The sequence below is a fragment of the Prionailurus viverrinus genome, chromosome F2 (assembly GCF_022837055.1).
Source record: "Prionailurus viverrinus isolate Anna chromosome F2, UM_Priviv_1.0, whole genome shotgun sequence".
Lineage (NCBI taxonomy): Eukaryota > Metazoa > Chordata > Mammalia > Carnivora > Felidae > Prionailurus > Prionailurus viverrinus.
Genome location: NC_062578.1, coordinates 26,045,001 through 26,059,231, shown reverse-complemented (window position 1 = coordinate 26,059,231; position 14,231 = coordinate 26,045,001). Strand labels below are relative to the sequence as shown.

At 37.6% G+C, this 14,231-nt stretch overlaps 1 protein-coding gene and 1 long non-coding RNA gene across 6 annotated transcripts in view; one reads left to right on the top strand and one right to left on the bottom strand.

Annotated features, from left to right (window-relative positions):
- ZFHX4 (zinc finger homeobox 4) overlaps positions 1–14,231 on the bottom strand; it is a 185,330-nt gene that overhangs the window by 145,860 nt on the left and 25,239 nt on the right. Inside the window, exon 3 of one of the 2 annotated variants that reach the window (XM_047842266.1) lies at positions 12,892–13,394. In XM_047842266.1, the coding sequence (XP_047698222.1) occupies positions 12,892–13,394 (503 nt within the window). The remainder of the gene's footprint in view (positions 1–12,891; positions 13,395–14,231) is intronic. The other variant, XM_047842267.1, reaches the window with a different exon arrangement.
- LOC125156331 (uncharacterized) overlaps positions 6,620–14,231 on the top strand; it is a 24,273-nt gene continuing 16,661 nt past the window's right edge. For 3 of the 4 annotated variants that reach the window (XR_007148546.1, XR_007148547.1, XR_007148549.1), the window contains exons 1-3: positions 6,620–6,784; positions 12,817–12,931; positions 13,747–13,826. This is a non-coding gene — a long non-coding RNA (uncharacterized LOC125156331). The remainder of the gene's footprint in view (positions 6,785–12,816; positions 12,932–13,746; positions 13,827–14,231) is intronic. The other variant, XR_007148548.1, reaches the window with a different exon arrangement.

Here is a 14,231-nt window from a genome sequence, read left to right as displayed (position 1 = left end):
TCTTTTTTAAGATCAATAATTATGGTTACACTCTTATTTCCATCCCTTCTGCCCCAAACAAGGCCTTCCTTTCCAGGTATCCTTCTCCATGTAAGATCTTCCCTGTGACACGGTGTCCTGTTTAAGACCATGGGTGCTGGAGCCAGGCAATCTCAGTTCAAATCCTCAGACTCCATTGTCACTCTCACCAGCTACATCGCGTTAGATTAATTAAGCTTTCATTGCTTTAGTTCCTCATCTTCAAAATCAGCATAATAATAGTGCCTACCTAATAGGGTTGCTGTTTGATTTAATGAGTTATTCTTTTTTAACTTAGAAGACTTTCTGCCACCTAATAAGTGCTCAGTAAATGTTAGGGTTAATTTTCTCACTGAATTTGTTGGCCAAAGCAGAAGATGAATAAGTTTGGGTGATTGGAAAAAAACAAAAACAAAAACAAAAACATCGTAATATTCTCTAAAGGATAAAGAAGGTGCTGACCAGATACAAAATAAGAACTGACTGGCAGTGGGGTGCCTGGGTGGCTCAGTTGGTTAAGCATCTGACTTCGGCTCAGGTCTTGATCTTAGCGTTCGTGAGTTCAAGCCCCACATGGGGCTCTTTATTGTCAGCACAGAGCTGGCTTCAGATCCCATCTCCCTGTCTCTGTCCCTCCCCTGCTCAATCTCTCTCAAAAATAAATAAACATTAAAAAAAAAAAGCACTGACTGGCAGTAAAGACAGCCTAGTAAAGCAACAATGCCACACTTAAGTATACATCCAAAAGAAATGAGAACACATGTCCACATAAATACTTGTACACAAATGTTCACAGCATCATTATTCATTATTCATAATAACCAAAAAGTGGAAACAACTCAAATGCCCATCAGTTAATGAGAAGATAAATAAAACGCAGTTTATCCATACAATGGAAATCCCATAGTAGAAAGGTATGAATATAGATCCATACTACGAGACGGGTGAATTTTGAAAATATTATGTTACATGAAAGAAATAAATCATAAAGTGTCACATATAGCATGATTCCCTTTACATGAAATATCCAGATTAGGCAAATCTATATAGTCCGAAAGCAATTAATGGTTGCTCAGTGCCAGGAAAGGGGGTTTGGGATTAGTGGGAGTGGACTAAATGGGACAGGATTTCTTTCTGGAGTGTTGAAAATGTTCTAAAATTGATGATGGTGATGGGTGCATACTTCTTTGAATATCCTAGAAAAATATTTCATTGCGGGACCCCTGGCAGTCTCAGCTAGTGGAGCATGAGACTCTTGATCTTGGGATTGTGAGTCCGAGCCCCACGTAGTGCATAGAGATTATTTTAAAAAATAAAACATTTCATTGTATAATGTAAATGGTTTAAGAGCATGGAATATGAATTATATACCAATTACATTCAATAAATATAAATTATATATCAATTTTGTATCAATATATATGCAAATTTTTTTTTAAAAAAGGCAAAGCAAAAGACAGTGGTCTCAACATTCACTGCATTGTTCACATGGTAGATTTTGTAGCATATAACTTTAGTTCCTTCCATTTCTAATTTAGAACTGATTTCTTGAAACTTTTAGTCACATTTTCCTATATCATTTCATGCTTAATAAGATTGTTGTCTTATTCCATCAATTTCCCACAGTTGATCAGCTTAAGATAGTTGAAGATACTTGTTCTGGTTACCCAATTCCCTGAATTTCAAGGATCATTCTGAGTCTAAATGTCTTATGGTATCTATTGTGACTTTAAGATAAAGACAAGAATAGAGCACTGATTAGGTAGGCATTAATTTGAAAACATCTTTGCTTTTAAAGACACTTTTTTAAAACACTTAGCACTCAAAGCTTTGTGAAAATGTATCTACTCCAATGGGGGACTAGGGCCTTTTGTAAGGGGGGAAAAGGCTTAATGTGCTCCCACAATTAGTGAGGCCATTTACTTTTTGGAGAACCTATTACTTTTACCAAATCATATCCTGATCCCTGAACTTTTGATTAGTCATGTGTACATACAGAACTGATTTCAGTGCTTGCTGATGAGTCTTGCACAACAGCATCAAAGTTTATTATCTCTAGAGACTGAGAACACTTGCAATGTGCAGGAAGAGATTTTTGCCATTTACTAAAAAACAGAATAAGTGGCTACTAATGATTAACTCATGATCATCAATTTTGTAAAAGTAAGTCTTCATATACTGTATTCTCCTCTCTCTCTTACACACACACACACAGACACACACAGACACACATCCATAAATGCATGCATGCCGTTTTTTCCAGGGTTTGAGCAAAATAAGTATAAGTAGGTGTCCTTGGATATGTACTGAAAACATTATTGAAGTACTGACATCTTGACTTTTCAATAATTCAACATATGAGAACTGAATACATGTACATTTTTCTACACCCATTGATAAAGAATTAAATTGTTCACTATTTGGAAAAGTGCTATATGTACCAATTTCACTGCAGCCACAGTTCTATAAGAAGGAATAGAATGACCTCATATATGCTACAAAAACTTGTAAGTAAATATTATATCTGAAGGTCTATCTGGAAATGTACATTTAAACTGACAAAATTAAGCAATCAGGAAGACATTTTTGCACTGATGACTTAAAGGCAGTCATTCTATCCTCTGTGTTAGGAATCAGCACTCCAAAAACTAAATAATTTTTCATAAAGCCCATCTTACTTTTTCTAATATTTAAGGAATTATGAGAGCCAAAGACTGCTTTTCTCTGAAAAAAAAAAGTTATTTATGAGTTCCCCTTAGGTCTATTTTTTAAGGAACTTAGTTATGACTTTGATTGTTTGGTTATTCTTCTCGGGGAATACTCATCATGGAAAAACTTGGTACAATTGTTCCATCCAAATGTGCTTTTTTAATGACTTAATTGTAATAAACAAGAAGTAATAATAACCCAGAACTTACTTTTAGCCAAATTATTTCTCAGAGGACACTGAGGGGCTTCTCTTTAAAAAGTAGTGATAATTGGGGTGCCTGGGTGGCTCAGCTGATTAAGTGTCTGATGCGTGATTCTGGCTCAGGTCATGATCTCACAGTTCATGAGACTGAGCCCCACATCAGGCTCTGTGCTGACAGTGCAGAGCCTGCTTGGGATTCTCTCTCTCCCGCTCTCTCTCCCCTTCTCCCGCAATAATATCATATAGTAAGTAGGAGACAGTTATCTCCCTTCTAAAACACTGTATAATATAAATTCACCAAACAAATCAAATCCTAAAAGGTATATCGTGATGTTGCATCATTCATATTTTAGCATGCTGATCTTATTTATAAAAACAATTTTATTTATTTGGTGTGAAAATTAAGAATCATCCTCCCCCTCCCCCATGTATGATGTCACTTCCTTAGTTACTCAGTGGTAAATGCTAATATATGTTGCGTTTAAAGGAGATGCCTTGTAAACTGACTCTCTCTCAGAGGTGATGGCAATCAGACTTGCTACCTGATTTCTTACAATTGAACAGGGAATGATTTTAGGCCCTAAGGATATATGCTAGTGTTATTTTTAGACTTGCCAAATGCATAGTTAGAAATATTTAAAGCCTTTGAAAGGTACTACACATTGTAATTATCAGACTGTCCATTCATGCTGTACGCAGACAAGTTATAGGTATTGGGAGCTTCTGTATTGCTAACAATTCTGTCATTTCAAAAGTAAGACTATTCTTTTCAATAAAAGAACATTTCATTAGCGAATGTGGTCAACTGCAGCAATGTCGACTACCGACACTTTTTTGTAGGAAGAGGTAGCCAGATTTAGGAAGGCAGATTTCCCCTAGTACCTCTAAGTTAAGTCAGTGCAAATAGTTCTAACAAGATTTGGGGCTTTGCATTGGAATCATTAACAAAATTTCAAGGAGAGAGAGGAAGGAAGTGTATTAGAAACATATGGTGGAGAGAAAATTTCTGGAATCCTGTCACTAAAATGGATCAAAGTAAGAAGTGAAAGATAAAAGTAAAAAAAAATAATAATAATTCAACACAAGATTATATTTTAAGATTCTAATAAGGAGCAAATGAACAGCACTTCCTCCAGCAGTTATAAGGATGTCAGGAAAAGATAATTGAGTTCTGGGCAGAGGGTAGACGGTGCTTTAGTTGTTCCTGTTTAGGAAGTTAAATGCTTAGGGAGACACATTCCCTCTTTCAGGTCAGAGGGGTACCATTTAGTACATTACTGCTGAAGTACCCTGGTGACCTGAATGAGTTCATGCAGCTTCCAAAGGTGCTTAAGCACTGAGAGCTCAGGCACTAGAAGTGATAAATATTCTATTAGTTCTTTCTATTTAATATACCAACACCCAAAAATGCCAGTAAAAGGAAGTTTGTTTTTTTTTTTTTAATGTGAAAGAATTCATTGTGACAGGAGATATTCAGGTAACAATTGTGACCAGTGGTTTCCCCTTCCAGCTTGTAGATGACCCAACAGGTGTTAAGTCCATCGCTCTAGTTGGCCGCATCCATACTGGCCAGCTCTTACATTACGTTGCATCTGCTATATCTTTAAGGGAATCTGCTAACTTGAAAGAATAAAAGTGTGCTCCAAAATGATTAAGCCCTAGACAAAATTGGCAAGTTTGCCTCTGGCACTTAGGCCTTCCGTTTCCTCTCCCATTTTCTGCTCCTCCTATCCTCAAGTGCAACAGAAAGTTTTCTTATTAGCAAGGCCTCATAACGTGGGCTGGAACTCCAGCACAGGTTCTTACCATCGGGGAAGACTTGAGCAGGGCATTTTGTTCTGAATAATAGGTTCCCATATGTCAAAATGGGAATAGTAACATATAACTGTTAGGAAGAGTAAATGAGAAAATGCACATAAAAAGTCTAACTTACTATGACTATTGTCAACTTATGTCCTCTTTTTAAATGGATAAATGGATAAGTCAATTATCAATTTGGTTTTACTGTTGACAGAATATCTGGCATCCAAAGAAGGGATATCTTTGGTAAGATTTCTTCCCAATATCTCATAAATCACATACAGATAGTCATTTTCCAACTCTATTTATAAACAAGGCTCTTCTTGGCACAGGACACATCATCATGGACTCAAAAAAATCAATATTTTAAAACCTTAAAAGCTTCCCTCCCAAATTTGAGTTAAGTGATACAGTTGAACCTACCAATAGCTCATTTCTTTCCACCTTCAGCTCTGCATTTCACTAATTTTATCAGCAGATAACCAGAGACAAAGAATTCTTCAACCTTAACCTTCCTGTACATTGCTCTTTAAAAATTGCCTAATGGGAAAATATAACCTTGACATTTATCCCGTAAGCAACAAGAAAAGAGAGATGCATATTCTATGACATTTCCAGTGAAAGAAAGGCTTTGGGAAGATCTGAATCAATGAAGTATTAAGAGTATGGTCTCAAGATACTTTTATATTTATGTGTACATTCTCAATATAATATATGTAAGTAATGTATTCAAGGCTACAAAAGTACTTCTCCTTAAAGATAAGAGAACTAGAATATTAATATAAGATTATGAAACTGAGTGAAATAAAATGTTGCCACACACAATTGCTATTATCTATGATCGTAACAAGCTGGTCTTTGTAATAATTCATCTTTAAGCAGAACTCTGACAGTATTATAAACTGGACTTACAAAGGTTCTTCAAGAATCAAACTAAATCATCACCCTGATCCTATAAGAAGGTTGACTGAAGTTGTAATCTGACATTTTGCATCCTTTAAGTGGTTTTCTTTTTCATTTTTCCAGGTAATGCATCCAGCATCCTCACGCATGAAGAACATAAATGTCTCAACTAACAGAAAAGCTCTATACTGCCCTAAAATTCCCACTATAACCCTTGCCTGAAACTGATCAATAAAGTCTTCCAATGTAAGAGAGCAATAAGAGGAAGTCAAGATAATCAAGTGACATTGCTCTACAACGACTGATGACCTAAGTTAAGAGAGCAGTCACACTCAGTCCTTTGACCAACCATTGTTGAAAAAATTCCTGGAAGCTTTCGATGGCTAGTGTATGGGGTTCAGCCCTTAATTTCAGTAATATCCCTGCCACACTGGAGAACAGATTGAGTTCGGAAGCACCACCTCAGAGCAGATGGCTTACATCCTACCACGTTAATGGATGTCCATAAACAAGAGACATTTTAAAAGCTGGCACATAGTAGGTGCTCAATCAATGTTTATGTATTTATTAGAAGAAAAACTGGGGATATCATTCAGGATATCCTGAGACATCCTGCAAAGAGAACTTTAGCCCTTGTGTCTGTACCAAGCACCGTACTGCTCTGAGGTTATGGGATCTATGCTGATGTTTCCTCAAGGACTATAGGGGCTGTTCCTCCATCGCTGTTCCTCTTTCGAATAAATCATATCATCGTAAGCTCTCCTGAAATACACTGATAATTTGGGAAAAGTGCCTTTTAAGGCTTGAATTATCTGAATAATGAACAAATCTCCACGTCTAATTGAACTCAGCCTGAGCATAGGCTCAGACTCAAAGCAAACTCGGTAAAGCATTTCCAGTAGAACTCAGGCAGGCCAGATGTTCTGGAAGCAGAACCACGGTCATTATGCACATGCCAGCTCCTCCTCACTCCACCCCGGGCCAAGACCCTTTCAGCAGCGCGAGGCCTGCTTAACATATGACTCTGGCTGCATTACTGCGTGGCATCCCAGCACCCATTCGAACATTTCAGCAATTTTAAACAAGCTCCACTGACAGGGACTATTAAACGGAAGCCAAAGAAGCACGCCAGGAGAGCACATTAATTATGAGGTAACACCTTCGTCTGCATTACCTACATGACCTCAGGGTGGGTGACACATAAGCGATTTACTACTTTTAGTTAAACCATACCTACACTTTACATGAGACAGAATGGACACAAGTTACGCAAAAGCTGTAACATAAATCATGAAGTATGAGTTGACATGGTCCTGAAACGAAGTGAATGGTAGCCTCGAGTTTTTTACTGTGTTTCTGAGACGAGAAGCACTACGATGTGTGTGTGTGGGCGGGGGGGTGGGGGGGTGGGGGTGGCGGTGTTCAGAGGGAAATGAGTGAGGACAGGTCCTAGGGTCGGGCACAGCCCTACCTAAGCCCCATCCCCGACAAGGTCACTACACCCCCTCACATGCTCGAAATTCATCCAGATTAAGCAGTTCTTTTAAGACAAAATGCACCCTGGGAAAGACTAGAAGGTCATTTACACCTTTGGATGCGCTATTCTGCTTTTACGAAAAGGCTCCTTTTCCCCTTAATTAAGGGAATGCTAGTTTTCTTTGGGGAATTAGATGGGTAATCTTGCAACCTGGAGCATTTCCATGAAGAGAAGATCTAGGTGGGATAAAACAGGAAGGGTTTCAAAGAAACAGAGAGGAGCATTAAGAGCGAGTGCCTGATGTGCAGGGAGGTGGTAGCACTGGTTAAGGAAAGACACGTCAAAAATAAAGTAGGAGGGTTCCTTTGCGCACGCGGCCGCCTTTAAGTTTTGTCTGGGTTTGTTAACAATTTCAGACACTAAAAATCATTTCATCTGTTCTGACATGGATGTAGTAGGTTGCTAATGCCTGGTCTACAGTAATCCTTTTAGGGGTGGATGTGCACTCACATCCATATTTTACACTCGGATAGATAGATTTGGGGTCATTCTTTTTTCTAGGGGAATACAAAGAGGGGGCTGGGCTCACAGTGTAACATATTACTTGCCATATGAAAGCAGGGAGCAAGTCCATATTTGCTCTGGAGTAGTCATGTTATAACACATGGCTGTGCTTCAGCAAATGTCAGGCTTAAAAACAGAAGTAGACACAGCAGATAGGGCTGGCCAATTACATCGCGATCTGAAAACACCAGTGATTTATTAGTTGCTATTAGCTAACCAGCTCCTCTCCATTTGATCTGCGTATTTATTAGTTATAAGTATTATGCAAGCACGTCTTTTTATATGAGAATACAATAGAATAATTTGAGTTGTGATTACTTTTTTAAAGAGAAATCTTACAACTGGAATTAAATTTCACACTGCATTTCGACCTCAAAAGAAACATAAATCTGAAACTAATACAAAAAGTGTAAAAATTTCCATATTCAGGTTAATGTTTAGCAGCAGAAAAGAATAACTTTTGTTTATCTCTGAAAACAGCTTTCTTCATCTAAACAAATGACTAGAATAAGATTAAGAGAAACCTGTTTGGGTTTCGTAGATACACACACATATTCCAATTTCCTTCTGCACAATGACTTTTATGCAAATGTGCACCACACAATCTCCTGACCTCCTTTACCATCACACCGGGACAATGACAGTTCAATAATTGAAACGGTACATATCTGGTATATTTGATTTTAAATTGCAAAGTTGGACTCGGGCCTATTGAAATGAAAATGCTTGTGATTCTTTGTTAATTCCAAACTGATCGGGTTATTATTTCCTACTAGTAAAAAAAAAAAAAGAGGCAAAATGGTAGGTGAAGCTAATTATTCCATTTTTTATTTCCTTGCCACATACTTTCCCCAACGTGGCTCCTTGCATTCTCTTCTGTGACCCTCCCCCACACCTTGATTTTAGTTCTTAACCCGGATGCTTTCATCCATAACATGGCTAATGAGAAAACTCCAAAAATGTTCCTTGGGGGAATGTTACACTAAAAGTTACCTAGGACTAAATCCCACGTGTGTTCCTTTGCTCACCATGGAGACAAGAGATTCATTCACTGCTCTCAGCCAATTTGAAATCCAAATATGAAAACAGCATTATGGAATTCAGACAGACTATTCTGCTTCACTCCTAGCAGATGCAGGAAGAAAAAAGGCTGGTATAATTAAGCTTTTGACTTTGAACCAGCAAAGCTGTGAACACCTCACTTAAAAATACATATAATATTATAAGAGCAGCTGAATTACAGGTGTGGCAAGAGGATTTTCAAGCCCTGCATAGGATGGGGGCAGACCAATCAGCTGCCTGGAAAAGTCTTGTCCGTTCTGAGCCCAAGGTAAACTAACTGTAAAACTGAAATATGGCCAAAGTCATATTTGTTCTTCTTCGGTTTGAACGGGTAGTGCTAAGTGGCTTTCATTATATCTTTTTACTCTACTCTTTAGGAAAAGTTTGGGATCATTTAAGGGGTAGACCAATTGCGATGCATTTTTTAAAAAGGAGGGTTGGAAGTAAAGGTTTTTGTTTTTGTTTTTGTTTTTAATACATAGCTCAGTGGATTCATGTATTCATCCTACAAATATTATTGAGGACATATTATGTGATTATCAATTGACAGAAATCTGTAGAGGATGCAAAGGTGTGAGATTAGAAGAATATAATCAAACACAATAAAGTGGTTGGCTAAGAAACACTGCTTTTGCATTATATCTCAATCTAGATGTAGATGAAAATACACACACAGGCACACTTTACCTTACAACCCTGATTGTGGCTATCTCTCACTTAGCATTTACTAACCTCACTTTAAAAGTACTTTTATACATTGAAAGAGAAGATTAAGGGCAATATGTAGTTTCATTTTATTGTTTTAATTTCCTAGACCAAGTTTGCTTCATCGTTAAAATTTCTGGAGGAAAAAAATCAAAATTTAATAGTGCTTAACTTAGCGCTTCAGAGAATTCTGCTTGAAGAAAAGAGTAAGGGTTCCTTAACAATAACAAAATTCCTTTTTAAAAAAAATTCTAAGGAAAATAATACTGCCAAAAAATGAATACAGCTTTGTTTGTTTTTGCAGTCATCGTTAGCAATAGACATAAAGGTATTCTTTTTTTGAGTCCAGATGGAAAGATCATCAACACATTCTGCCTCTGGGTTCCTTGCCAAAATACCATAACCCGCAAGCCTTCTACCTTAAACATAAAAGGAAAGGTGTTGTTCTGGTCAAATAAAGAAATAATTTTTACTAGCATACGTCTAATGTTAAAGCTGCCTAAATCCTGCCAAATACATTAAAACAACATCTGTAAAACAGATTTTCATTAAATTGATCAGTTTAAAGTTAAGCAGCTAGGCAGATGATGCTTTCAAGCTCACCCTCAACCTTTAACCTTTAACCTCCTGAAACTGAAATAAGGACACACACTTCTTTTAGTAATACTGCTCCAGGTTGACAATGCAAGAGGTAAAGTGGTCTATTCAAATCGAACTGACACATAACCGCATTTAGAGCGTTATGAATCAATATGTTGTCAATAACGAGAAAAGCTGTTTTCTCACAGCTCTGTATTTGTCTTATAACTGCTACTTGTCACTTTCCCTTAAAGTCTGAATAATTCACGATGCAAAATGATGTAAATTAAACTCCTAATGAAAATGAATTTTATATAGGAGATTATTGTCTAGTCATTAACTCAGAAACTATTTTAACTCTAATTTTAATATTTTAGCCTATTACAGACCATCATTTTTTTTTTCCCAGGCCCAGGCCAATTTGTTAGGTTCTCATTTAAAAGCAATTAATGTTACTTATGAAGCAATTTCATTTTGCCGACACAAGCCGACCAAGCTTGCTAATATTCTCATCACTACACTTGAAAATCCTCTATATCTGACTCATACAGTTTCTATAAATCAGTTTAGAGAAGGCAACCTCAACACATTCCTATTCTGGAGTACTTATCTAGTTACTACTAGGGATAATGAATGCTCCTTGAAGGATAATGCAAAATAATATAGTTGGATTGTCCAACACCAAGTTTCAACAGCTCAAATATTTATCTCCTCAATCTTCTCTTAATTCAAGGTAACTTTGTTCCAAGTGTGTTTTTGTTTGTTGGCTTACCATTTTTAGACACTACACTACAAAGACACTTGAGTATTTAAGAGATAAATAAAGAACAGTGGGGGAAAAAGTAAATTTTTATATGATTTTACAACATTTTTAAGGGAAGAGTACATACATCCTTTGGTTCTAGGATCTAAAGCTCTCTCTGCTTTAAAGCCCCCTTAATAAACAAGCTTTTATCTCATTTGGTTGTTTTCTATTCAAAGGCAATATCCAACTCTCCCTGAAAAGGAACTTCAAGAGTAACTCTGACACTTAGCAAATTGCTCTGCAGATAGTGAGGGTGATCAACTCATACTCATGGAGTGAATAGATAAACTTAATACACACATATACACGCACGTTTAAATAATCATCAAACAATTAGATTAAACAACCTTTCCTGAGAAAATAAACAGTAACACTCTACCTCTCTTTAGCTCCCCACATGAGATTAATAAAATAGAAAAATCTGTACGTTTATATCTTCTATTCACAACATGTTAATTTAAAGTGTTAGAGGAGCGGTGTGAATATAAACACAGTTCATGAATATTCTATATAGCTCCCAGGGTCGAGAGATCTATTATTTATACAAACTTAATGTTTGCTTTTTTCTCCTAGGTATTCTAAAAGTTTTAATAGGTCAGGTATCAACAGAAAAAAAGTTGACAATGGAAGAGCAAAACGTATGGATTATAATACAATGAATCCTTTGTATCATATGCTCAATGCCATCAACTTAGAAGCTTGTATCTTACATTAGGGTTGGCACTCCCCTCAAACTCTGTAACCCAAATCTAACGCTTTCGTTGTTGATCCACAGAGCGCTGATATCACAGGGACAATGTTACAAACTCTCACTCTACATCTTTAGGCTTTTACGCTCAGTACACCAATCTAGAATTTGGACCTCAAGAAACGACCCAAACGAATAGTGCCAGTCCAAACCAAATAAACAATTCCTGCACCTGCTCTAGAGAGCCACAACCTGCCCTTTTTGCTGTGTGTTTATAGTTTGAAATAGTATTAGAAAAGCCATAGGTATTATAATCACTGGTTGACTCCTGATAGTATAGTTATCACTGATTTCTAGTATAAATCAATAGATAACACTTGCAAAATGGATTTTGTAATCATATTTAGAGCTGGTTACAATGACTAATGGCTTGCAATATTTTCTGAATTTTAATATCCTCTAGACAAAAGAAGTTTTTAATAAGTTACCAAGTTATTCATCATAGAAATGAATCTGTTACGTTTGTACAAGAACCAAGACGATCAAGCCAATCCAGTAAACAGACTCACAAAATAAATTAACCAGTAATTAGGATTTAGAAAAAGCAGAGACAAGTTGTGTAATAAATGGGGTTCACCAGTTGCACATATTCATTACATCTGCATAGTTTTTTTTTTCCAGCAAAGATAAAAGTATATTTGCCATTTAATGAACATTTTTATTTGTGCCCCACCCATTGGGAATAAAACCATTTCCAGCTGGGAAAGGTCATGTAAAATAACAACTGAGTTAAGTAGAAGACTTCCAACTGATGCTAAGGGAGAATGTGTCTACTCTGTTGTTTTGTACAGAAAAACAACGACAACAAAACACACACATACACACACACACACACACACACATGCACACACGCACGCACGCACTGTGTTTGGATCGCCCCTGTTTGACAACAAACAAAAGATGATGTATTCACGGAGTAGACTGTTCTTGTCATCTGTTCCCTGTAACCATCAACACTTAGCCAAGAGTAGCGCCATATTTGTGTTTTATTTAAATCAATCAATGCAAGAAGTATAACAATATGACTTTTATGTGAAACTACTCAGAAGGCTTATTTTATTTCTGGGAAACCAGTAAAGTCAGCAATGCCACTGAGATAGGTATAAAAGGGACACAGGGCAAACCTTGTAAATAAATTCTCCAATTCCATCTATCTCAGTCTACGTTTAGTAACGTTAAGCAGCAGCTGTGTACCTTGCCCCTCTCTCCTTTTGCTCTTTTTTTTTTTTTCCCTGAACTTGCAGATTTGCGCTCCAAGCCCTGAAACAGTTAATTCCCTGCTCTGCTCTGTGCCAACGGAAATGGATGTCGCTGCTTACCTTGTAGAGCTTCAGGGCCGCCTCGTGCCTGTGATTGGTGGTATGCAAGCGTAATTTATCCACACTGTTGGTGTAGTAGTCACAGGCGTTACATTTCAGGTGAACGGGGTTGCCAATGGCAATACACTTCAGCCTCCACTCATTGCTTTTACCCCCTTCTTTAATGTGGGCCACCAGTTGATATTTCTGCATATGTTTATCAGTCTTGCAGTGGAGCTGGAAGTTGGCTTTGAGCTGAGTGTTGTAGTTACAGAGCTTGCACTGGTAGATATCTCCAATCACAGCCCTCCATTCCTCTTCAGGGAGAGAGCGCTCACTGCTCACATGCACACTTAGGGCCTCCAGGCTGTCAGAGGTGAATTTGTTGCAAACAGCACACTGGAATAGCTTCAGCGCTGGGTCACTGATATAAGGTGACAGCTCTCCTGCAGTAAGGAGGGACAGGTCATCACCCATTAGCTGACCACTGGCAAGCCGGATTTCAGGCGGCAGCTCATTATTTACTACAGGAAGAAAAAAAATTAAAAGGAAAAATAGAGACTAGAAAACACAGCACACACAAAGGAATCTGTAAAATAAAGTCTTGACAAGGAATGTGCTTTCTCTAGAGCTTACACTATAAAAAGCTGTAATAGGATTGAATCAGGATCAATTACAATCATCCCTTTCAACTTCTAAATTCCCTCATCAGATAGCTTTAATTACTCCTACTGGGCATGATGTCATTCTGAAATTTGTATTTTCGAGGGCAAGAAAGTTGATCAATACCATAACAAGACAGTCACGTGCCTGCAGTTTAAGAGCCTAGATAAACTTACATAAGCACTAATTGTTATTTTGCAATTTGTCTAAAAGCTTGATGAGATTTGGCTAATACTGCCCCTGCGTGCCTGTAATCTACTGCCAAATACCTGGGATAAGGTAACGGTATTACGGTGAGTTTAATCATCTTCAATCACAGACATTCAAATATGTTTCAAAAATATTTAACGAACGGGGGTGGTGGACCCTTCCGAAGCTCAAGCTTGATATTTTAGGAATAACGGCTGAGACCGTGAGGTACAAGCTAATGACTGTAAGGCAACTAATGCACATCAGCGTTTGCTAATAATCAACCTGCTGAACGGAGAGGGAGTCTGCGGACTCCTCTTCCACTGCCCATCCATCCCTTAACTCCTTCCTCTCTGGAGTTAATTCAGGTTTGAAGGAAGGCACAAATGGTTTCATTACCCGGTTGAAAGAGAAAGTCCCTTCTAGTAAACTGTCCCCAATTTGTTGGCATTCACCGCCTTGTCTGGGTGTATCACGCCAAATCAGAACGCGACTAGAAACTAAGCGCA